Source organism: Triplophysa dalaica, chromosome 10, assembly GCF_015846415.1.
Source record: "Triplophysa dalaica isolate WHDGS20190420 chromosome 10, ASM1584641v1, whole genome shotgun sequence".
Lineage (NCBI taxonomy): Eukaryota > Metazoa > Chordata > Actinopteri > Cypriniformes > Nemacheilidae > Triplophysa > Triplophysa dalaica.
Genome location: NC_079551.1, coordinates 13,165,432 through 13,186,372, shown reverse-complemented (window position 1 = coordinate 13,186,372; position 20,941 = coordinate 13,165,432). Strand labels below are relative to the sequence as shown.

At 38.3% G+C, this 20,941-nt stretch overlaps 3 protein-coding genes, 1 long non-coding RNA gene and 7 other non-coding genes across 14 annotated transcripts; 1 reads left to right on the top strand and 10 right to left on the bottom strand.

Annotated features, from left to right (window-relative positions):
* Positions 1 to 205: 205 nt before the first annotated feature.
* LOC130430253 (uncharacterized) lies at positions 206 to 8,991 on the bottom strand. The gene is made up of 6 exons (XR_008907755.1): positions 8,942 to 8,991; positions 7,903 to 7,955; positions 7,724 to 7,804; positions 7,352 to 7,452; positions 6,062 to 6,160; positions 206 to 305 (listed from the first exon to the last, which is right to left on the bottom strand). It is a non-coding gene; the product is annotated as an uncharacterized LOC130430253 (long non-coding RNA).
* On the bottom strand, positions 378 to 448 carry trnag-gcc (transfer RNA glycine (anticodon GCC)). The gene has a single exon. It is a non-coding gene; the product is annotated as a tRNA-Gly (tRNA).
* trnad-guc (transfer RNA aspartic acid (anticodon GUC)) lies at positions 632 to 703 on the bottom strand. Its single transcript has one exon. It is a non-coding gene; the product is annotated as a tRNA-Asp (tRNA).
* trnad-guc (transfer RNA aspartic acid (anticodon GUC)) lies at positions 4,253 to 4,324 on the bottom strand. Its single transcript has one exon. It is a non-coding gene; the product is annotated as a tRNA-Asp (tRNA).
* Positions 4,601 to 4,672, bottom strand: trnad-guc (transfer RNA aspartic acid (anticodon GUC)). Its single transcript has one exon. It is a non-coding gene; the product is annotated as a tRNA-Asp (tRNA).
* Positions 6,234 to 6,304, bottom strand: trnag-gcc (transfer RNA glycine (anticodon GCC)). Its single transcript has one exon. It is a non-coding gene; the product is annotated as a tRNA-Gly (tRNA).
* On the bottom strand, positions 6,479 to 6,550 carry trnad-guc (transfer RNA aspartic acid (anticodon GUC)). The gene has a single exon. It is a non-coding gene; the product is annotated as a tRNA-Asp (tRNA).
* On the bottom strand, positions 7,511 to 7,581 carry trnag-gcc (transfer RNA glycine (anticodon GCC)). Its single transcript has one exon. It is a non-coding gene; the product is annotated as a tRNA-Gly (tRNA).
* A 486-nt stretch (positions 8,992 to 9,477) lies between the features above and the next one.
* Positions 9,478 to 16,230, bottom strand: pak2b (p21 protein (Cdc42/Rac)-activated kinase 2b). Of its 3 annotated transcripts, none has more exons than XM_056759340.1 (15): positions 16,018 to 16,230; positions 14,092 to 14,392; positions 13,705 to 13,811; positions 13,409 to 13,556; positions 13,274 to 13,305; positions 13,078 to 13,194; positions 12,703 to 12,841; positions 12,554 to 12,617; positions 12,160 to 12,208; positions 11,955 to 12,067; positions 11,300 to 11,417; positions 11,030 to 11,129; positions 10,736 to 10,932; positions 10,453 to 10,590; positions 9,478 to 10,367 (listed from the first exon to the last, which is right to left on the bottom strand). In XM_056759340.1, the coding sequence occupies exons 2-15, from the start codon at positions 14,279 to 14,281 to the stop codon at positions 10,281 to 10,283; spliced, it is 1,599 nt and encodes a 532-aa protein (XP_056615318.1). In that variant the 5' UTR covers positions 14,282 to 14,392; positions 16,018 to 16,230; the 3' UTR covers positions 9,478 to 10,280. The 3 variants fall into 3 exon arrangements, with proteins under 3 accessions (XP_056615318.1, XP_056615321.1, XP_056615319.1); XM_056759343.1 differs by having other exon boundaries at positions 14,092 to 14,257; positions 16,018 to 16,229; XM_056759341.1 differs by lacking the exon at positions 16,018 to 16,230 and having other exon boundaries at positions 14,092 to 16,010.
* An 851-nt stretch (positions 16,231 to 17,081) lies between these two features.
* Positions 17,082 to 18,661, bottom strand: pigx (phosphatidylinositol glycan anchor biosynthesis, class X). Its single transcript, XM_056759106.1, has 6 exons — positions 18,560 to 18,661; positions 18,346 to 18,421; positions 18,121 to 18,250; positions 17,770 to 17,980; positions 17,564 to 17,664; positions 17,082 to 17,407 (listed from the first exon to the last, which is right to left on the bottom strand). The coding sequence occupies exons 1-6, from the start codon at positions 18,627 to 18,629 to the stop codon at positions 17,249 to 17,251; spliced, it is 747 nt and encodes a 248-aa protein (XP_056615084.1). The 5' UTR covers positions 18,630 to 18,661; the 3' UTR covers positions 17,082 to 17,248.
* Positions 18,662 to 18,720: 59 nt separating this feature from the next.
* cep19 (centrosomal protein 19) lies at positions 18,721 to 20,707 on the top strand. Of its 2 annotated transcripts, XM_056759104.1 has the most exons (3): positions 18,721 to 18,831; positions 18,956 to 19,099; positions 19,789 to 20,705. In XM_056759104.1, the coding sequence occupies exons 2-3, from the start codon at positions 18,970 to 18,972 to the stop codon at positions 20,142 to 20,144; spliced, it is 486 nt and encodes a 161-aa protein (XP_056615082.1). In that variant the 5' UTR covers positions 18,721 to 18,831; positions 18,956 to 18,969; the 3' UTR covers positions 20,145 to 20,705. The 2 variants fall into 2 exon arrangements, with proteins under 2 accessions (XP_056615082.1, XP_056615083.1); XM_056759105.1 differs by lacking the exon at positions 18,721 to 18,831 and having other exon boundaries at positions 18,958 to 19,099; positions 19,789 to 20,707.
* The last annotated feature ends 234 nt before the right edge of the window (positions 20,708 to 20,941 follow it).

Sequence of the window (20,941 nt, the reverse complement as noted above, 5' to 3'; positions counted from 1 at the left end):
AGTTAAATGTGCCCCAGTAATCTCAGTTGCTTCCTTTGTGTTCAACCAAACAAAGAAATTTGAACAGGTTGGGAACAATTTGAGAATTAGTAGTGCATTATGGTATTTTCCTTATTTGGGTGAACTATCCCACTAAAGCCATTACTTAAAGTCTTTATTTTAGATAAAAACAAACCGACAAAAACACAACCAGAGACAAACCTTACCTTGTACTTTGTTGAGCCATTACAGAACATCTCTTGACGCTTGTATATCTTTCTTGGCTGCAGCATTCCTCATTTTGAGCTCACTTTATACAAAGGCACCTAAAAAATGAACACAAATGTTTGTCTTTATGTTATTAAACATCTCTAGATGTGAAAAATAAAAACATTTACTGCATTGGCCGGGAATCGAACCCGGGCCTCCCGCGTGGCAGGCGAGAATTCTACCACTGAACCACCAATGCTCGCATGATGACACAATTTCCACCAAACATTTTCTTCTTCCTTAGACCAGATACACGCATGTTGCGCAAAAAATAGATTTTTTTTGGTTACATTTTTAACACAGAGGCTTCTATCAACAGTAAACGGTAACATCTCCAAAGGATTGCATAAGAGTTTTCCTGCAAAAAAAAACAAAAAATACTCTCCCCGTCGGGGAATTGAACCCCGGTCTCCCGCGTGACAGGCGGGGATACTGACCACTATACTAACGAGGACTGAGTATTAATGCTTCAGCTAGGCTTTTTGGTGTTGCAGCTCTTGGTCTATAAATAAAAAGTCTTTTCCAGTTAGTTGTTTGTTGTTTTGGTGCACCCGTCTTTATGAAGAAGGCCCTCATGGCAGAGATGCAGAAACGAAGTTAAAATTCAGGCAACTAAGTTAATGCTCTATATTGTTGTAGAATTTAGTTATTGCTTTATATTTAATTTATTCGTTAAACCAATGTATTGAATGTATTTATTTACTAATACTTTTGCGTTCTGAATTCAGTTTACTTTTTGTTTTAATCTCTTTGAGTATTTTAATTTGCTGCATGTTTATTTATTCCTTTAATTGCAATTTATTTATTTTATATTCTATTTATTCTTTATTAAAATACTTACATTAAAGGCAATTTTTCACATTATAAGCAATTTTTGCGGTATGATCCAGAGAAAAAAAGATTGTTATTAGTAGGGAAGGGAACCGAGAACCGGTTCTTCTTTAGAACCGGTGCCCAGTGAATCGATTCATTAGAACCGCTAGCGTACCTGCTTAACGATTCCGCTTATCGGTTTCGCTCGTTGCAAATGTGTCATCATCATGACGTCACACACGCGCTGCGTTGTTTTGGTTACGCAGCAAAAATGTAATCGAGGCAGAAGCGATCTAAAGCGTGGTTATATTTCACTAGAAAAGACGCCAATGAGGTCATATGCAACAACTGTTAAAGTTTAATTTCGACTAAAGGAGGAACTACCTCCAATATGCAGAAACATCTGGCCACACAGCACGCAATTCATTTGCAGGACTGTCGCGTGTTTGATACACTACTACTTAGCAACACAGCAACAACAAGTGAGTCAAGCAGCAGCGGAGCTAACGAGACGTCATCTGCTATTAATGCCGAAGGTAACTTCTCTATTTTTCTGCAGAAAAATTGTTAATTTGCCTAAGTTGATAGTTGTGGTCTTTACAGAAGACTTCTTTTTATTTTGTATGTCAGTGTAGTTGAATTTTGTTTCAGGTAGAATACTTCCCAAAGGCACAAACTCTTCCTTGACTGTTTAGTCTGTGTTTTTAGGGCACTTAAATGGCAGTTTTATTTTATTTTTTTGTCTGGACCAATGATGAATGTGAAAAATTCTATAGGTCCCTGGACCTTACTTTGTAGCCTACTTTTAGGTTTGTTCTGAGGTTGCTACACGTAATTTGTGTATACTCTGAGTATGTGCTGTGTTCTTATCAGATATTAAAGCGAGTTAATACAAACAAACAAATTTGTACTTATTCCCTCACCCAATGAGAATCGATAAGAGAATCGATAAGGAATCGGATCGATAAGCAATATCGATAATGGAATCGGAATCGTTAAATTCTTATCAATTCTCATCCCTAGTTATTAGAGTATAGGCCTTTTTATTTTAGCCTCCTCGCTAGAGCACCCGACTCCCATGCCAGACCGATCCGGTTCGAGGCCCGCTGAGAGCGGTGCGGAGCGTTGCGGTTACAGTAGCATTCTTCATTTGTAAGACCTTATACAAGCAAAAGTAACAGACATTAATGTTATTATCATCGCTGTGAAAACAACGCTACTGCATTGGCCGGGAATCCAACGGCTGGAGATTGTTTCGCTAAATGGCCCTAAACAGTTTGCCATTCATTTTCAATGGTAGTGCTAAAACACTACGGATGCAATACCCAATCATCAATATAAATTTTAACTTTTTAAAAACTGCCATTCTTGCAAGTCATCATGCAGAAAAGGGTAATTTTTTTTCCTGGAAGGGTTAATGTTGCGTTTCGTTAGGGACCGCTGGGATATCTTCTGCAGGATCCAACTGGCCAGGCCAGAACGATGAAAAAAACCCATCTTTGCAGGACAAGTCGGCGGCAAATAAGCAGGAGCTTGTCAGACAAAATGTTCTGAATGTGGTCCGTCAAAGAGGAGGTGATGCCTCAGACCAAAAAGACGTTTTTGGTGAGTAGATCCTGCAGTTTGGGAAATACAAGGGGAAATCCTTCCGGTGGCTCCTTGAAAATGATGTGGGGTACACCATCTACCTGATGAAGAACCTTCAGCAAGAAGAGGCTGCAGGAGTCACAATGACAGAGGAAGGAGATTTGGGACGGCAGAGCTGATGGTTACACTTCCTTTATAGTGGGGGCTAAGTGTATCCGAGGGACACAGATGCATAAACTGCAAGAATACCTGCTGAAGCAGCAGCAGTCTGCCCGTCCGCATGTGCCTGCCACATCTGAGCCCACAGGTCAGTTGTTATTTTCCCTCATCTGCCCTTCAGAAAAGAATCTTTACAGTTATGTCAAGAAGTATAAACATACTTTTCATGTACCTTGTTCTTTGTAAAGCACAGTTACATTTGAAAAAATCCAAGTGCAGCGTAAAAGCAACCTTTAACTCTTGTTTGTCAACCATACAGAGATGGATGAAGATCATCACAGGAAAACCATCACAGGATTCCTAACCAGACCAAGCCTGCTCCCTTTGGTGAGTATGATGATCCTGATGGATGGAATCTCTGTGTCTGCACACTATCTCACTGACTTCCTCCTTTATAAGTACCAGCGACAACAGGTAGCTATTAGAAAGCTCCTGCAGGGCACATTTGTGCAGGCTTTACGTTCTGACCACACCTGGAAAGTGGCAAGGAAAGTTACATTTACCTCTGGTACAATGTCATCTTACGCCACCATGAACGAAAACTGGATGATCCTTTCGTTGGTGATGGTGCAGTCTGAGTCGGAAAGGTCGTTGGAACCCATGTATCAGGGCCTAGCAAAACGGTACAACATTGCAGGAGTGGAAAAGGCAAAGTACCATTGGGTGGACAGGGGAGTCATTTGAATCATGCAATCGTTTGCCTGCATTTCTTTAAACATGGTGTTCGGAATGCCCAAGTATCCTGCCCTTCTAGTGTCCAGCAAGGATTCTGGGGAGAGGTTTGGGCTAGACTATGTGGAACCTGGATGTCGCCCAGTTGTGCTAGATTGGGAAAAGCACAAGAGCAAAACTGATCTGCCTTTAGATCCTCCCGAGCAAAGCAGACCGTACACTGCCAGGGCTGGATACTTTTCATCTGACCTTAATCCGCAGCCAGAGTCAGGTAAACCTTAAAAAAAAAGGTGAACAAATCTGATTGGCTGTGACATCACTCAAGGACCTGGGACAACAGGAGAAGAGCTTGAATCTGATTGGCATCCAGTGCATGCCACCTATCCACGACCGGCTGTCTTCTGACAGTCGGGTATACTGACCAATATACTAACGAGGAACGAGTAATGTAGAATAGCAAACTGTTTTTTTTTTTATGGGAACAATTTTAGTGTTACTAGAAAACTCAAACAGTTTTTTACACATTGAAATACTTGTGCCTCTTCTGCAGCCTTTTTTCCCTACTTAGTTTTTAACACATGGCCTGCTTATAATAAACTATGGCATTTTAACACATACAAAAGCGTGCAATTACATGTTCAGAAAAGAACCAAGGACCTACAAATGGGAGTAAAAAAAAGAATTATGCTGTGAATACACAGAAAAAAAGAATCTCCCCGTCGGGGAATTGAACCCCGGTCTCCCGCGTGACAGGCGGGGATACTGACCACTATACTAACGAGGACTGAGTAACTAAAATAGCAAACTTTTTTTTTTTTTTTGATGGAACTGTGTTACTCCTACTAGAGATTTCAATCAGTTTTTTACACATTATAATACTTGTGCCTTTCCTGCAGCCTATATTTTCCTACTTAATTTTTAACACATAACCTTCTTATAATAAACTATGGTATTTTAACACATACAAAAGAGATTGAATACAAGCTCAGAAAAAAACAAAAGACCTACAATGGGAGTCATAAAAAAAGAATTATCCTGTGAATACACAGAAAAAAATCATCTCCCCGTCGGGGAATTGAACCCCGGTCTCCCGCGTGACAGGCGGGGATACTGACCACTATACTAACGAGGACTGGGTAAAGTAGAATAGCAAACTGTTTTTTTTTTTTTTTGATGGGAACTATTTTACTCCTACTAAAGATTTCAATCAGTTTTTTACACATTGACATACGTATGCCTTTCCTGCAGCCTATCTTTTCCTACTTAGTTTTTCAGTAATCTCAGTTGCTTCCTTTGTGTTCAACAAAACAAAGAAAATTAAACAGGTTTAGAACAATTTGAGTATTAGTAGTGCATTACAGTATTTTCCTTATTTGGGTGAACAATCCAACTAAAGCTAGGGCTGGGCGATATGGCTAAAAAATATATCAACGATATGATGCTTCATATCGTTCGATATCGATAATTATTGACCTTTTTTTAAAAGTAAAAATGACAAGTAGAACAGTAAGTATTTAACCACTGTATCTTTACTGACCCACATTATTAAGCAGTACAGCAAATAAAATTAGTTTTAGCATTAAAAAAAGTAAAACAAAATATCTTTTTTATGTCTTACTCTACTTATATTAAGATAAACGTTTAAACGAACTTTAACTTTGAACTTAAAATGTTACAAAATGTTTCCACTTAATTTAACGTAAACATGGAACAATCAAGGCAAACTTTGAGGTAGATTAACAACAGCATCTGTAATAAGCAATACCAACAAACCCTTATAACAGTAAACAAAAGCCTGACTTCTCCACCATGGTGAACGGCAGCATTTCTTTTGCAATGAAGTACGCTATTGCATGGGTTATGTCATTATATCGCTTTGAAGATTTATAATATGGCATTGTTACCGAGTACCTCTCCATCGTGTACTGCTTGTGGGTTGTTTGTTGACTTGAGGTAGATGGGCGACATGATGTATATTCCAAAGGGTTGCAGCGGTTTAGATGGTGGAATAAATTGCTTGTGTTTCCTTGCTTGGACGGGACGTTCTTTTTACATCGCTTTCACACTACGTTCTTCGGATGTTGGTTGGAAGAATGAAATAAAAAAACTGTCACACTGGCGAGCTGACATCTCGCTTTTTGTTCACAATTTCCGTGCTGACGGCAAGCACGGCACTCATCTTGCACGTGTTCTAACGTCAACATGGCGATGACGCAACCAAATTGAGCCTAACGCAACCCGTCAAATTAGATCTTATTGGTTGTTTGCTTGTCAATCGTAGCTTGTCATGTAACAAAACATATTATAGGCTGTTTAAGATTTTCGGACGTCACGGGCGCGCACATTTAAAGGAAATTATCTAGCGCTATATCAACCTTTTTTTTATATTGATATCGACAATGTTGTACTGTCGATAAATATCGATATCGTTTTATCGCCCAGCCCTAACTAAAGCCATTACTTAAAGTCTTGATTTTAGATAAAAACAAACCGACAAAACACAACCAGAGACAAACCTTACCTTGTACTTTGTTGAGCCATTACAGAACATCTCTTGACGCTTGTATATCTTTCTTGGCTGCAGCATTCCTCATTTTGTGCTCACTTTATACAAAGTCACCTACAAAAATGAACACAAATGTTTGTCTTTCTGTTATAAAACATCTGTAGATGTGAAAAAGAAAAACATTCACTGCATTGGCCGGGAATCGAACCCGGGCCTCCCGCGTGGCAGGCGAGAATTCTACCACTGAACCACCAATGCTCGCATGGTGTCACTTTTTTCACCAAACAGTTTCTTACACGCAGATACACGCATGTTGCACAAAACTAGATTTATTTTTGTTAAGTTTTTAACAGAGAGGCTTTTATCAAAAGTAAACGGTAACATTTCCAAAGGATTCCATAAGAGTTTTCCTGTAAACAAACAAAAAATACTCTCCCCGTCGGGGAATTGAACCCCGGTCTCCCGCGTGACAGGCGGGGATACTGACCACTATACTAACGAGGACTGAGTATTACAGTTTCAGCTAGGCTTTTTGCTGTTGCAGCTCTTGGTCTATTAATAAATAGTTTTGTCCAGTTTGTATTTGTTTGTTGTTTTGGTGCGCCCGTCTTTAAGAAGAAGGCCATGATGGCGGAAATGAAGTTAAAACTGAGGTGACTAAGTTAATAGTCTATATTGTTGAAGTATTTAGATATTATATTTTATTTATTTGTTAAACCAATGTATTGAATGTATTAATTAATATTTTTGCATTCTGAATTCAGTTTACTTTTGGTTTTAAAGCCGTCTCCTTGAGTATTTCAATTTCCTGCATGTTTATTTACTCGTTTAATTACAAATTATTTTATATTTGATTTATTCTTTATTAAAATACTTACATTAAAGGCAATTTTTCACATTATAAGCTATGTTTGCGGTATCACTGAATAAATGTAATTCTTTTTCGCATCTTTGTGAGAATATTTATGCAAGGCTTTAAAACGTGGGAATTATTATTTTATGTGACTAGACAGCACTGGCCCGAGCTTGCCCAGGCCATGCTTATAAAAACTACTGAATGTACTTATTTAACCAAGGCCTAAACTAATCCCTGTCCGGGAAACCGCCCGGGGATAATAATGTATATGAGCTCAATATCAAGTGACAAAACCACATCCAGCAACAGTGACTGTTAATACGACCACCAGAACTACCTAAACCTCATGCTTTAAACACTTAATATATACTTGACGCTTAAAATGCTTGCTTATTAGTTAAAACTGAATTTTAGATAATAAAAGGCTGACAATACAGAACCAAACTTACCATGTACTTCTTCAAGCAGTAATTGGACATCTCTAAAAGCATTTGGTTGCTTTAGTCTTGGTGTCAATCACTTGAATTGTAGCGTTCTTCATTTTTAAGACCTTATACAAGCAAAAGAAACAGACACTAATGTTATTATCACTGTGAAAACAATGCTACTGCATTGGCCGGGAATCGAACCCGGGCCTCCCGCGTGGCAGGCGAGAATTCTACCACTGAACCACCAATGCTCGTATAGGAAAACTGGTTTTACGAAACACTTTGTTCTTCCACTGAGTGGATGGAGATAACTCTGGAAAATGATGAAAGAAACGATGAAAGGCTTTGCCCTTAAAACAAAAAACGACAGGTACAAATGTTAAGATTACTCACCAACAGAAGGCCCTTGATGGCAAAGTACATTGCTTTTTCTTCCATTAATCGAAAACAGCGTGGCTCTCAGATGAGTCTTTCCTGAAAAGAAAAAACCCATTAAGTTTTGTTTTCGTATGTTAATAGTTAAAAAGACACAAATGATTGCTATTTTGCCACTGGACCTTACATCTACTCACTTTAAATGTTGAAGAATCTCAGTCTTTAGGTGCCAGACCATCACACAGCCAAACTGTATGAAAAAAGTCAAGCTATTTATGGAAAACACATTGTTAAACACATCTTAAACCATATGTACTGATGCAAAGGTCAGGAAATAAAGTGCTGTTCATATGTTGTGGTGTCTCGTTTTGTGCAGCCAGTGAAAGTTATGCATTAACATTACATTGTAAAAAAAATCTGTAACACCTATTATTAACATAAAATACAGAAATACATTTTAAACAAATGGACGAACTACAGAAATAAATTATTACAAATGGAAAAACTGACAAATATAGACTACGTTGCTTTGAATTCACACAGCTATGCAATTTTTATCCACCAGGTGGTGCTGTTCACCAGTTTTTACATGCGTCCACGCGTCTATTACGACGACTAGTATTAAAAGTATTAAAAGTAGTTTTTGTCAAAGTATTTAACCTAAAATCATATTGATATATTGGCTCATTTTCACTAGCGTTCTCAAACATTTAATACATAACTTACAGATCAAGGATTTGCGTTCAGCAATACTGAGGCCTTAATTGACACATTAATTTTCACATCTGCTCGTAAATAAACTTTCTCTGTAAATATAGATGTAACAGTTCCTTATGTTCATTCTTTAAAGTAAACTAAGGTTAATATATTTTGTGAAACAAGTTCAATTTCCAGGTAACGTTAACTTAACGTTACTCACCAGCAGGATGCGGGGAGCTTGATTTTTAGGAGATGAAACAATGCAGATTTCGACGACTAATTACCAAATAAGCATCAAATCGCACTGTATAATGTTATATACGATGTAAACAGGAAATATAACAGGCTTGCCGAAAAAAAGTCACTTTTAGGATTTTCAGGATGAAAACGTCGATCCTTAAAGTAAGATTTATAACACACACAAATGCAGATTCGACGCCAATTTACTAAAATGACACTAAATTATTACTCAGGACTTTACTTGAGCTAGGAACGGGCGATATAAAACAGAAACTGGTCGAAACTTTGTATTTTTACCGTGAGTAAGTTTCTTCAGTCACCCATCCTCAGCACGAGACAGTTGACGGTTAAACGTGATGCGTGACGTGCGTCATGCGACCGACCAATAACATTTAAAAGATGATTAAGAATAAAATGACAATTAAATAACTATTTTTTTAATAAAAATTACTTACGATGATCAATATCGTTTTCTTTACTTATATTAGCACGACATCAATATTATTAAAGCGAAATATTGGTTTTATTTTGCCTCATTTCTAGATTTTAACCCTTTTTTAAAAAGAGCATGACGTGTGTCATGCGACCGACCAATAACATTTAAAAGCGGATTAAAAACAAAATAACTTTTTTATACATTGCTTACGATTTTCTAAATCATTTACTTTACTTATTTTAGATCGCCATCAATATTATTAAAGCTAAATATTTGTTTTATTTTGCCTCATTTCTTTATTTTAAATGACTTAATAAATTTGCTATTTTATTCTACACGGCACAAAGAAAGAAGCAGACAAAAACAAAGACAAAGTTGCAAATGCTGCAATGCTCAATGAAGTTGTAGGAATCCGGCTTTTACTTGCAAAACAAGTGACTGAAAAGCATAAAAATAGTTATCAATTCTGACATCATGACAGACAACAGCATTCACTTTGTAATAAACTGTTAGTTACTAAAACAACAATGAAAAAAGTGTTCATGTACACAAAACATACATTTCTAACCAACCATTCGGTTTTTGGTTAACTACATCAACTGAAATGCTACGCTTCTCCGAAGTACACATATACACATTTCATCACATGAAAGTTTTTTCTCAGGTTAGAGGAAGCTCAGCGGCACAAATCCGCAACTTCTGGCAGATATAAAGGTGTTTGCTGGAATAACAACGAAGGCACGAGTGACTACAAACAAATCGTTCTCCGCTCGCAGCTGGCATCGGTAAGGTGCTCCTCCCTTAGGATCAGGAACACGAGTGGGCTACACAGTTTCAGTCGTGATTCTCGCTACAGAAACCTAAAGACTACAAAAGTCCCTCTGATAATCAAATACGGAACATACAAGGTCTCATCTATAGAAGCCAAAGACTGGAAAAGTTCAGACATGCAACACAAAGAATAAAGTCCAGATGCTCCACAGCACAAGTCTAATAAAATCAGAAGGACACCACAGCGGTCCATACAGGTTTTAAAACAGGCAAAGACCCAAATGAAATGCTCAGAGTTCTGGTTTGGCAAACACTGATATGTTGTGGACAGGATGGTTACAAACAAAACCAACACCTGGCACAGATTTCGGGAGTGTTCAGCAGTCTTTGTGTGAGTGTGTGTGTGCATGCGGGCACAGTTTGTTCGGGCTAACGGTTGCTTTTCATGGCATCCTTGGCAGCCAAAATAAGAGGAGTGAGACTCGAAAGAGGTTTAGCCAGCTTCAAGAAGGGATGCTGTGGAAAACAAAAGATTTGATCAACGTAAAACAGTTACACGTGGAATGCGAATGTGCTTTATGGATCTTTATGACTGGGTTACCTGCAGTAGCTCTTTGCTTCCGCCTCTCTTCTCTACGTCCATTTCCAGACAGCGACTCAGGAAATCTCGGAAAATGGGCGACAGCTTTTCTGGACTTTGCAGCTCCGGGGTTCCGTTGGTGGCGATCAGGTAGAGCGCCTAGAGGACAAAAAAATTACAGATCAAAAAGTGTTCACAGCAATCTGCACTTCTACTCGTTAAATTCAACGTATCGCTCGTGTTGCCTTAAATCGCAAACCAATCTGATGTGTGGTTACTTTGACGCTGCAAACTATCAACGTACCCTCAGAGGATTCTCGTTGAGGTACGGTGGCTCTCCCTCCACCATCTCGATAGCCATGATGCCCAGGGACCAGATGTCGACTTTGGGTCCGTAGGCCTTGCGGGTCACGACCTCCGGGGCCATCCAATACGGCGTGCCCACCATAGTGCTTCTCTTACTCTGTTCCGGAGTGATCTGAGCGCAGAATCCAAAGTCGGCTGTAAATCAGAAGTAATAGAGACGGGTTCGTGAGAAAGAGATTTATAAACCAGAGATAGCTCTCTTATCAACAGGACGACTACTGCGAGGACATACTGAGTTTGACAGAACCGTCCATCCCAAGTAGCACGTTGTCACTCTTGATGTCTCGATGAATGACCTGATTGGCGTGCAGAAACTCCAGTGCCTGCAGACACTGCAAGATAAAAGACAAGAGGAAGCTAATTAGCTAAGAGACACGCTAACTTCCTCATAAGCAGATTTTAGAAAGCATTAGTCATCTGGGTTAACCAGAAGATCAGAATAAATTAATTTCGTACACAAATCTCTGAAAGTTTATTTTAAAGGGGAAGGTTTTGAACACACCTCCCGGCACACAGCAGCGATCTGGGCCTCGTCCATGCACGTCTCGGTTACCACATCTGTGAGCGAGCCGCCGGCCAAATATTCCATCACTACGAACAGCTCCTCCCCTACTAAAAAACTGTACGAGACAAGCGGTTCACACTTTTAACCCACATGGCTTCAGTTTTGAAGAGAAGTACATCTTTAGAATCCAAGCTCTACCCAAAGTCAACATAAAATGGCACGACACCCTGTAAAAAAAAACAGCAGCTGCTGTTTTGGTACATTTTGATCTGGTTTGTGCTGTTCATATGTTGGTTTAAGCTTGTCATGTGCTGGTTAAAGACGGGGCATGTTCAAACTCAAACCGGTACGCAATGTTTTGTTAAGATTTATTTTGCAGGATTAAACACGCAATTATACAGATTTCTTCAGGCTCCGAAAATTATTCAAAAGGAATGGCCTTCTCAGCTGCCATAGTTCAACTCTTGCGTCATCACAACAGGATGTTCAATCGCACCACCGTTTCGGTTAAAAAAGACTTGTCGGGGCTGAACGATGCCCTGGTAAAACCAGAATCAAAACATACCTAACCAAGCACATGATGTTTTTTTCAACAGGGAGTTTGAAAAAGGTCCATTCAAAAGTGATGTCGACTTTTTCTTAGAGGTTTCACCTGTCTACAAAGTTGACGATGTTTGGATTCTTCATCTCCTTCATCACCAGAATTTCGTTGATAATAAGCTCTTTCTTGGGCTGCTTCTGAAGGTTGATTTGTTTGATCGCCACCTGATGGACAGAATCACATTCAGATTAAATTATTCCACTAATAGGGGCACCTGATTTTAGCAATGACCCGTTTTTTGTTGTTGTTGCATTACCTCCTGTCCCGTTGCGACGTCTATGGCAGTGAACACTGTTCCTGAAGCTCTGTGGAAAAACACAACCGTTCATTTATCATGAGGGAAAGAGGTCTTTAAGATTTTGTCAGGTCAAATATGTTATGAAATTAATTGGGTTGTTTGCGAAGGCAAGTTAAAATCAATAACTTCTACTTGGTTTTAAACTCAATTCATGCCCATGCTAGCAACCAAACAGAATTATCCAGTTGACTTGCATATGTCAACGGAAATGTTCTTTTAGACACTTAGAGAAGAACCGATACTGACGGATGTGACACACTTTCTTTCCAATACTTTCTTTCCAAAGTTACGCCAGGGACATTTATGGTAAACAAATAGAAGGTAAACAGGGACAATTTTGACTTTTACCCACCCTTGGCCGATCTTCTCGTATCGCGTATACTTCTTTTTTGGATCTCCTATGCTGACTATAGTTCCTGTAATGACAAAGAGAGAACACATGCGATTTGAGAAGTGAAACTACATGAAGAACTTCTCGCATGCAGTTGTGCTTTGACATACTCAGCTTGTCCATGATCTCCTCATCTGTCATCTTGCCCTTTTTGGGCCTCTGTCTGTCGGCGGCCTTAGAGGCGACCTCGCTGTCTGGAGAGGTCACGGGCAGAGGGATCGGATCGATGACAGACGGTCGAGTATACACCTGAAAAAATATCAGAGCCACTTATGCAACCAAAAGAAAAGGTTTGGGTAATATTTAAACGTAAGAAACATTCTCAATTTAAAGACAATAATCTTGACAAGAGTCCACACTAGACTATAATGATAACAGAAGTACAGATGTACAGAAGAATGATATCGTAATCAGAGCGATTTTTCCAGCAAATTAACATTCATTTATGTGTGAAACACTTTGATGTGACTGGAAATGGTTCTTACACTCTTGGTGTGCTCTGGTCGGGGTGCGACAACCGGTGGTGGTGTCTCATCGTCGTCCTCCTCTTCATCATCAACAGTTTTGATTGGAGATGAAGGCTCTGGTGTTTTCTTAACAGGCTGTCGTTTCAAGAGAGAACCGGTATGACACCATTTCACAAATAGCTTTAGAAGGAAATAGTTTGCTGTGGATACATACCGATTGTTCACCAGAGGGAAACCCATCCTTTTCTATAGAAAGAAGAAAAACGATAAACAAGATCGCACAATAATTCCCCATAAAATAACAGAAAAACGAGACACCAATGTACACCAACATGTTTAGGGTCCAGACCTGAGGAGAAGCTGAGGTACTTCTGTCGCCCGTTGCCCGTGGAGTCGTAGAACTTGAGGACATCTAGAACAGCTTGAGGGTTCTTCTTCTGCTCGGACTTGGTGATATTGGAGGTTTGCAGTAACCTCGCCCATTGCTCTGGCATTCCCTACAAAATACCAACAGAGCCAACAATAGACGCACCCATTCGTGTTAATAGAAATTTAATATAGAGAAGTCACTTTTGACAACAGACAAAGTTAGAACTGGACTATACATTAATAGCTCTAGTAAAAATAGAAACTATGTCTTCATACCGTAAACTCCCCAGTAACAGCATCAAAACCCACGTGGATAGTGTGTTCAAAGTCTGATGGTGGTGAGATCTCTGGTCGTTCTTTATCTCGGTCTTTTCTTCGACCACCTGTGACATACATTGCACAAACATCACAACTCTGCATCAGTCAGTTTCAATCTACCATGTCTGAAAGCATAATAAAATGTGCAATGATATTGCAACTGTGTGAATCATGGTGACTCATTTCTAGAGGGTACGGTGTGTACAGTAACACTTGAAACAGAACGTGAAGTCAAAACGAAACCGTTACAAAAGGTGTACATGAAACCAGTTGCAACTGTATCACAACCCACATATCACTGTGCTTGGGTGTAAACAAACTCAAGGCAAACACGAACACACTCACCCTTCTCGGCCCCAGAAAAGATGGAGATGATCTTATTGCGAGGCTTCCTCTCCTCCGGCACCGAGGGGAGGGGCTTGGAGCTGTGATTGGCGGAGAGCGCGTGGTCCTTCCCGCCACCGCTGAAGATCGTGCTGCTCATCCTCACGGGCGGAGCAGGCGGCTTGTCCTCCACGTCCCCATTATCACACATGGTCCCAGAGAAAGGGTGGAGGAAAGAGAGAGGGAAATAAAGGAGGAGTGGGTTGAGGGAGAACGTTCGGAGCGGAGCGGAAGTGGAGATAAAGAAGAGAAGGAATTAGAGCTGTAGAAGAGGAGACAAAAGCGAAGGAGAAGCACAACGGAGAGAGACGGAGAGATGAGCGATACGGACATAAAGCTTCGGCAGGAGACACTAAAGCACAACCACCGTCAAACTCCCATGCGCACAACAAATAAGTTGCAAACTCACATGGATTTTTATTTGGCAAAACTTTCGAGAAGTAGATATAAACCAATAACTTTTGTGGTGTATAATAGCAATATTAACAAAAAACGACTGGCTTAATTCGAAACGGATATTCAGAACTTTTAGTCAAATCGAGGATATGGCACAACAAGTAACCAAATAAACTGTGCTAATGCATTTCTGATATTTTATTGCAAAAATCTTCAATGTGTCTTTCAAATTCAACTGGTTAGGCACAATGATAGAGATTTCATTACTTTACTTCGAGATAAACGTTAGATTATGCAACAACAGACATTATCGGTTTATCATATTGGTCTTTTTCGTGCTATAACCGATAAGGGACTAGAAATCGTTTTAAATTGATAAATTCTGTCCAATGAATTTTGGTGGCAGATACACCTGTGCATCTCTCCAAGCAGATGAAAAAATTCTATATTCTCATACTGCGATGTCATGAAAATAATACAACAATGCTAAAAATTCCAATGGCCCGTAAACCGATATTGTCATAATATATAATATTATGTCAATATTATGGATGCAACAATATCAAAATCTCACTATACGGTAACACCTCGGTACTATATTTTTTATACTGTACTATTTTCGCAATTTTGCTATTGCGATAATAACACAATACCGATAATATCGGTACATCCCTAGACAATATATATAATATATCGCCGCATATAATATATAATCCCATATTTACATTTTGAGGGTTTCTTGACTGTTTTTCTGGTATTCAACAAGAAATCTAAAGTAAAACCCCACAGGAGTCGACCAGGCACCACATATACAAAAAGCCTCGCTATGTGGTTTATAACAATGCAGAAGTGACTTAAATCTAAACGTACGATTATTCAGAGCCAAATGATAAGACATCAAACACATTTGGACCCTACATTCAATACACTCCTAACAGCTTAACTGTGAATAAAAGAGAGATGACTTGAAATTAAGCGTTTTTGTTTCAAACTTGACCATAATAGCACAAATTAAAAGCATTTACAATAAAAAACAAAACCCACAGATTGAACCCCTCCACCAGATCACATACATCATCACTAACCTTGGATTTACCAACAACTACAACATAAATATAAATGAGTTTTCAATTCAGGCTATATGGGTGGTGATGTATAAATCTGATCAATCATAATGTTTAATCAGTATCTAAATTTGACTTAGCAATTCCAGGCCAAGCAACAGATATGCAGAAGAAAAACCTGCTACACACAAACCAGCAAGCCTACACGTCACATATAGAAATACAGCAATAAAAAGACAGCGTCTCAAATCCTAGTGAGCTCCCCGTCTAGACAACATCATGGTGGAAATCTGTGTCGCTAAAACGTTCAATACGACCGTGTTTAGGCATTATATGTGAAAAATAACTCCGAAAGTTGTGGTACAGATAGGCAGCACACTATGTTTTGAGACACAAGCACAGTATTTCGCGTTTTGTCACCACTTACCTGTGAAACTATACTCAAAGTTGGCTTTAAAGAGCTCGAACGGACCCGTCAAGACTTTTTCCCGTCCGGTGAGGAACTGGAGCTGAAGTGTGACGGTTTTTGTGTTGTTATTTGTTGAATATCGGTGTATTTTTTGTAGGTTTTGTGTTGGTTTAGGGAAGGGGAGGCTCCCAGCAGCGTCTCTTTCTGCCCTCGCCTGCTGCAGCAAACTGCCCGGCGATTGTTTCCGGTACTATGGCATTGTGGGCAAACGACCGACAAAATAAAAGCCCTAAGCTGTCTGCTAAATTAAAAGTTGTACACTTCACCCAAAAATGAAAATTCTGTCATCATTACTCACCTTCGAGTTGTTTCAAATGTGTACACATTTATTTGTTCTGGTGAACATAGAGACAGATGCTTGGAATAATGCTTATAACCAAACAGATCTTAACACCCATTGACTCCCACAGTAGGAAAAATACTTTCTCATTTTATTTGTTCTGTTGAACACAATATAAGACATTTTGAAGAATGTAGGACAGGTAAACAGTTCTGGGGCACTTTTTTTCCTAATGTGGTAGTCAATGGGTGCTAGTCATTTAGCAGACGCTTTTTATCCACAGATAAGAGTTTAGGGAGCAATGAGATCTAGTTATCAGCATTCTTCCAAATATCTGTTTTTGTGATCATCAAAACAAAGAAATGTATACACAAATTTGGAAGATTTTTGGGTGAAGTATCACTTTAAGCTTCAATTTAAGTTAAACCAAGTGTTCATTACAAAAACATTTAAATGAAGGACTATATACTATTTATTTTGGTTTTGGAGTCATTGGCATTCTCAGAATAGAGTCATAATGCTGCTTTAACAAATACATTCAAGATAACTTTGTTGTAAAGTTAATTTCTTCCAAAAAATTGTCTTGCAACCCAGAATTTACACTTTCTCACATGAATACACTTCAATACTACACTAAACATAATAATTATTTGTAAATGAATTTAATTATTTATAACTGCCTGCAGTCCATCAACTCCTAACACTTTTACACTTTTAATGTTATAAGAAATTGAGACAGAAATAATATTTTCGTAACTTGTTTAATAAATTCTATTATATTTACAAAAACACATTTTCCTGTATAAAGAATAAATTATCGACAGTGGTATAATGGTAAAGTTGTACCTTAAATAAATCGAACTTGCTCAATTATGTTCATCGTTAAATACAAAAACTCAATGTTTTTGTTTACGTTGTCTTTTTGGAATGATTATAGGTGCTGTGCTTCCACATGGCTCGCAGGATCAAACTACAGCTCAGCAGGGTCACTAAAACAGTGACGACACAGACGGTGACGGTTTGTGTGGCATCTCCAACTGGAATCTCCAGGCTCACAGGTCCTGTTTCCTTTTAGGGTGAGATAATGTATTATGATTCATTCGATTTTTATTTTCAAGCAACTTAAAAAACTGTGTACCAAAGTGCTCTACCGTTTAAATAGACAAAATATCATATACAAATATATTGAAAGATAATTAAAGTGATTTTATTAACTTTCATCACCTTTAAATCTAGAATCTTCAACCATGAACACACGCTGACGTTACTGAGCGTACAGGGAGCATCAACGACCACATGAGATGAGCCGGGAGGCGGAATCTTGCCTGTGATAAAAGAACAAATAATTATGAGAAAGTAAATGTGAAATCTGCTCGAGTTTAAAATGATAAAATTGCGTTTGCTATTTCGCAGCTGTCAGATTTACTTACATTGATCTGATCTAATTAACAGCCTGGGTGACTCGATGTCCACTTTCACCCGTACATGACCTGAGTCTGAGGGTCTGTGATAGCGTGCATGAACGGGAACCGTGGCTGCATGTTGTCCAGAATCCTCCGATGCAGAAAGAAAAATGAATGCTGTAAACTCAGTGGACAAATATTCTGGAGCTTCCAGGTCCACTTTTGAATCAAGAAGAACCTGCACAAAACATTCAATGTAGAATATCTGTAAATGTACATGATACCAAATAGCTTGTTTTGGACCATATGTTTTAAAATATCATATATAAACAGATCTCATAAACTGTATTTTAAAGCGAATAACATTGAAGCTGTCACCTCCAATCCTGTGTCCTCTCTCATATTTGCCAGTTGATATTCATCCATGTAAACTCCACTTGGCAGCTTTTGAACTAATAAAGCTTTGACATCATGATCACTTTTCCATACTGAATACTGTATTGGAGTTCTCTACAACCAAACATTAGAAATTTAGATACATATTAAACTTTATAAAACACATAAAGGTAAAAACCAGTTAGAAGAAGCGAGTGAACATGTTACCTGTGAAATCCTGCTTTAGCTATCTTCATAGACATTTTCACTGACGTCAACCATTCAGACGAAAAACAGCTTTGGACTGTAAGAAATTGAAGAAAAGATACATAATAGCAAATGATCAACAACTTTCGTCGCATTAGCTGTCATTTATTTAAAATCCGGCCGCGAATTTAAAATAACACATTATCGACATTGCAATCCGTTACAGTATTCATACCTTCTTGTGAGCTTCCATTGTGAATAAAATATAACACGGCTACTGAGTAATAAAAATAAAAAGGCTGCATGTCGATGAACAAGCACGCATGTACCAGTTACTTCCGTGTTTGATGAGGCTAGTACAGCAGGTGGCGCAAGAGAGACTCTGGTTTTGAAATACCGCAGCCCTGCTCTCACCAGAAGAAGAGGAAGCGCAGAAAAGTCACTGAAAACGCATTTTCTTTTCTTTTATTTAAATTGTGGGTTTGTTTTCGACCACTGTCATATTGTGTAAGTATGCTTTCAATTATACAATTTATATTATAGCATCAGATCAAATTAAGCGTGCATTTGTTGCTATGGTAACAACAACATCTATCGCTCTATCTAATGTTTATGCGTTGTTTCTGTCCAGATGGAGAATTGAAAATGTCCACAGTAGCAAAACGGTGTGGGTTAAAGTTTGATCCACCGTCAATTGTCGTCATATATGAGAATAAAAACACAGGGAAGATGAGAAAAAGAGTTATACCGGTGAGGAATTTCTCACAATACTCAGGTATGACCATTTAATCAAAAAAGGGCTTTATTGCCAAGTATTTCTGCACATTTAAGTATTTTTTTGGTGACAGGAACATCCAGTACACAGAAACAGTAACACAGTACATAGAGACCATAACACAATAGAATACAGTACACAGATGATTTAAATAAGGGCCTTTTGGTATGACAAAAATGAAGAAATACAATACAATAAACATAAGATAAAGATATAGAGAGCAGAGCTATGTGTGTATGTAAATATGTACAAGTAAAGAATAAGAAAAGACTATTGTAGTACAAGGTATGTGCTATATACAGCAGAATGAAATATAATTTACAGAAAGTTATTATTGCGCAGAGTTATTAATTGCACATGGGTAAATAAACATTTAACTGTTCAAGAGGTAGATATATAATGTTAACATTCATATCCTATATGAGTTATTTGAATAAAAACTGCATATTATGTTTATTTTAATATAAGCCGTTTAATTTGACATTATATACACCACAACTCAAAGTTTGGATAGTATTTCAAAATAATGACATATTTTACATATATTTTGAAATATAAATTGTGCTTAAGTTCAACAGTTCAGTAATGTAAATATATTAGTGGATTTTACATAATGATTTGGTATCATGTTTGTTAATGTCTTAAATGAAATTATTAAGTGCTGTCCTAATGGCGGCTTCTCTTTCCAGATTGTAGCCGGGCAGCAGAGAGGCTGAAGTATCACGTCCGTCACAGCGTTTACGTAGAATCTGTGTCTTTAGCTCAACTTGAAAGACTGCATCTGATTCTCCGTGATCATTTGCGGGGCCTCAGTCTAGAGGAGAGTCTGGCTGCTCAGCGGGGCCCCGGCCCCAATGACGAGGACCTGAATAAACTGAGCGATGAGGAGTTAAACCGCAGGAAGGCCCAGATGGATGAGCTGTTTGAACGGAACCGCAGACGAAAGAACGATCCAGACTTTGTGTACGATATAGAAGTGGAGTTTCCTGAGAACAGCGTACGAGAGACATGTAGCTGGGATAATCATTCCGATGATGAGTTTTAGAAGATCAGACACTGAAAATTTGTAACTACTCCTTTAAGGCGAAAATACACTACAAGACTTTCACTCAGATTTTCAGGCTGTTTCTATCTGAAGCTTTCAAAAAGTGTATGATGTCTAGTTAAAGTCTTGTAGTATATTCCAGACATTAGTTTGGGGAACTGCTGTTGTATGCCGATCTATACATTTTCAAAAGGTATAGATTGTTCTGAAACCACTTCCTTTGTCAAATTAAATGTGGTTGATAAACCAATATATGAGGAAGCAAAACAAATCTGCCAATATTTGGTAATTTTAAGACGATTGCATCTGCTGAGATTTCACTGTGGTGGTAAATCAACCCATTTGAATTAATTAGAGGGGAGAATGTGTTAAACCCTACAGTATATTTTATTTGTTATTTTGAACTGCATTTTATACACTACAAGTTAAAAAAAGTTTGATGATGCTTTAGTTTGTGGTTGTTTCGTTTCTGATTGTTATCTAGGCGAATACAAATTGTATGTTACTATGTTTTAATCATATTTAAATAAACAATGTTTTTGGATGTGAATGAGAATTTGACAACAAATGTCAAGCATCTAGAACTTCAATGTAACACATAAAACGCATCTGGATATTGGCATGGCATTGGGTCTTTAAAATTGGTCAACCTGAAGCTGCTAAAGACACACAATTCTTCAAAGACTTTTAAACAACGTTTTGACATATCTTTAAACGACACATGGTTTGAATGGTAAATATTTATTTGTTTTTAGGAAAAGCTTTACGTAACGTACAACCACGGACAGTTAGCCATG

Bases quoted from the DNA above. Each gene is read 5' to 3' on its own strand.
- pak2b (XM_056759340.1), bottom strand. From the start codon at position 14,281: ATGTGTGATAATGGGGACGTGGAGGACAAGCCGCCTGCTCCGCCCGTG. The intron at 13,306-13,408 runs GTCTGGACCCTA...TTCTTTCTATAG, and splicing joins GTACCTCAGCTTCTCCTCAG to AAAAGGATGGGTTTCCCTCT. The intron at 12,618-12,702 runs GTATGTCAAAGC...TTGTCATTACAG, and splicing joins GGAGATCATGGACAAGCTGA to GAACTATAGTCAGCATAGGA.
- pigx (XM_056759106.1), bottom strand. From the start codon at position 18,629: ATGCAGCCTTTTTATTTTTATTACTCAGTAGCCGTGTTATATTTTATT. The intron at 17,665-17,769 runs GTAAGTAAATCT...CTTTTATCACAG, and splicing joins GTTAATTAGATCAGATCAAT to GCAAGATTCCGCCTCCCGGC. The intron at 17,408-17,563 runs GTGATGAAAGTT...TCACCCTAAAAG, and splicing joins TGAAGATTCTAGATTTAAAG to GAAACAGGACCTGTGAGCCT.
- cep19 (XM_056759105.1), top strand. From the start codon at position 18,970: ATGTCCACAGTAGCAAAACGGTGTGGGTTAAAGTTTGATCCACCGTCA. The intron at 19,100-19,788 runs GTATGACCATTT...TTCTCTTTCCAG, and splicing joins GAATTTCTCACAATACTCAG to ATTGTAGCCGGGCAGCAGAG.